Raw genomic sequence first — 2,097 nt, forward strand, 5'->3', positions numbered from 1 at the left:
TCCTGCTGATGGTGATCTTTTGAAAGACGGGACTTTCTCGAACACTGATATTGCTTCTGGTGGTTCGGGCAAAGATCCGTTGTTCGACTTCAACTTTGCGGATTTGCAGATTCCCGACCTGGGTTTCTTCATGGAGGAGCCTCTGATCTCTGGCACAAATGGCCAGGAGCTAGACTTTGATGATTTCCTCATGGACGACTCTGAGCAGCTGCCTGATGACTTCTGCTTGCTGGACGATGTGAACATTCACGGATTCGAAGGCGGTGGTCCAACCGAGCTACCAGAATTTGACTTTGCAGATATCGACTTTGAGCTCGGTGATTCAAAGTTTGCCTTCCCCGATCAGCTCGCCCCCCTCAACGTTGCTTGCCCTTGAAGTTTTGCAGCCTATAGGATTTTTAGATTTTGCCCCCCGAAAACATGTTCTTATGAGCTTTTTTGTATTCACAGACATAACACACATGGTGGTGTGTCTGAAAAGAGTTTCTGGTTTTGTTTTGTTGTTGTTTCACCGGAGGATGAAGAAGCAGGGGGGAATTAGGTTATGGTCTCTGTGTTCAAATCCCTTTTCGGGTTTTTTCAAGTGCTGCAAGGGCCGTCCGAAACGGGTTTTGCTCAAGATCCATGTTTTGGCTCGCATCCCCTTCCATCTTCATCCCCCTTTTTGGTTCTCTTAAAGACTCTAATCGTAATCGAGGCTTTCTACTTTATGCGTTTCGGTTTTGCTGCGTTTGCGTTTTGTTGTTCCCTATATTCTGCCATGGTTATTGAATGGTGAAGCCCATATAACAGGACAATGCCACTTCTGAATCCGTATTATATCTGCAGTGTACGTATACGTATAACGTAATCGAGTATAAAAATCGAGGTGAATGATGCAAAAATCGTACATATATGTACGCTGCAGATATAATACGGATTTTTTCATGTATTTAACTTTGATCTCAGTTTTGTTCACTTAAATTCCGGCATGCTAATCAGTAAAATTCGAAAAATATTTCGAGGTTTGGTTAGAGAAAACTATATATATAATTATATACATATGACCGGGGGTGTGACAGGCATTTTTAAAGAATGTAGATGTTAATAGAATTTAGTGAAAGTATGGGGTTTAATAGCCACATTATGGAAAAGTAATGGGCTTCTTTCGGCAAGTGATCGTATTACATATGGGAAGTGGGTTAAGAAGCCCACGAGGGTTTATAAACATGATTAAATTCTGTTGATGGGCCCAACATCTGATCTCAATATCCATATACAGGTAAATGGGCTTTTTCTTCGGCCCATTGCGTATCATATTCCTCGCACCCAATGGGGAAGGCGTATTATACGGGAATTACGTAGAATATTTGCATGAAGTAACAAAACTAAACAAAATGGTATAATTCGGGATGCTTTTTAGAATTTTTGAGCCTATATAAAATTTAAATCGAATAATATACAATCAAATTCTGTCGAATAGTATTTTCTCAAAATTTTAAAAATTATATTCAACCGAATATAAATATAATAAAAAAGAACCAATTTTTTTTTTAAAAGAAAACAAATTCAAATCAAACAGGTTTAGCACTGAATAAAGTAAACTGAATCAAAACTGATACATAAAAAAATCAAATAAGTTCAAGAATTTAAATTATATTCAACTGAATATAAATATTACAAAAAAAAAGAATCAAATTTTTATTTGATATGAAAAATCAAATAAATAATGCTTTTTATGCAATGATCGAATAAGAACCCAAAATAAATATATAATCCTAATATAAAACAGTAGTAGTAGTATGAACCACAACATTGGGATAGCCGAAAGTTTAAACCTATGATTATCGTTCAGATGCATTGGACCTTATTTAACCGAAAAATCATTTGCTGAATCATAAGACACAGAAATCAAAGAGTGGGCCCCACGACAGTTTCCGGAAGCACCCACCCACTGTCCCCTTTCATCATTTTGTCAAACTTCTCGGCCATTCACATGTATGTATATATGTATGCATGTATGTGACATGAACTCTATCCATTAAGTTACCATAGAAGAAATAAAGAGAAGCGGTGAGAGAGCGTCATCGTCAGCTTTTTTTTTTTTTTTTTTTTTCA

General features: G+C 37.0%; 1 protein-coding gene across 1 annotated transcript in view; it reads left to right on the top strand.

Moving 5' to 3' along the window:
• The window catches only part of LOC104808260 (ethylene-responsive transcription factor ERF118-like), a 1,687-nt gene extending 969 nt beyond the window's left edge, over positions 1-718 (top strand). The window contains exon 2 of the mRNA XM_010533915.1: positions 1-718. Coding sequence (XP_010532217.1) covers positions 1-376 — 376 coding nt within the window. The 3' untranslated portion in view covers positions 377-718.
• Positions 719-2,097: the final 1,379 nt, after the last annotated feature.

Source organism: Tarenaya hassleriana, unplaced genomic scaffold (genome assembly GCF_000463585.1).
Source record: "Tarenaya hassleriana unplaced genomic scaffold, ASM46358v1 Cleome1, whole genome shotgun sequence".
Taxonomy (NCBI): Eukaryota; Viridiplantae; Streptophyta; class Magnoliopsida; order Brassicales; family Cleomaceae; genus Tarenaya; species Tarenaya hassleriana.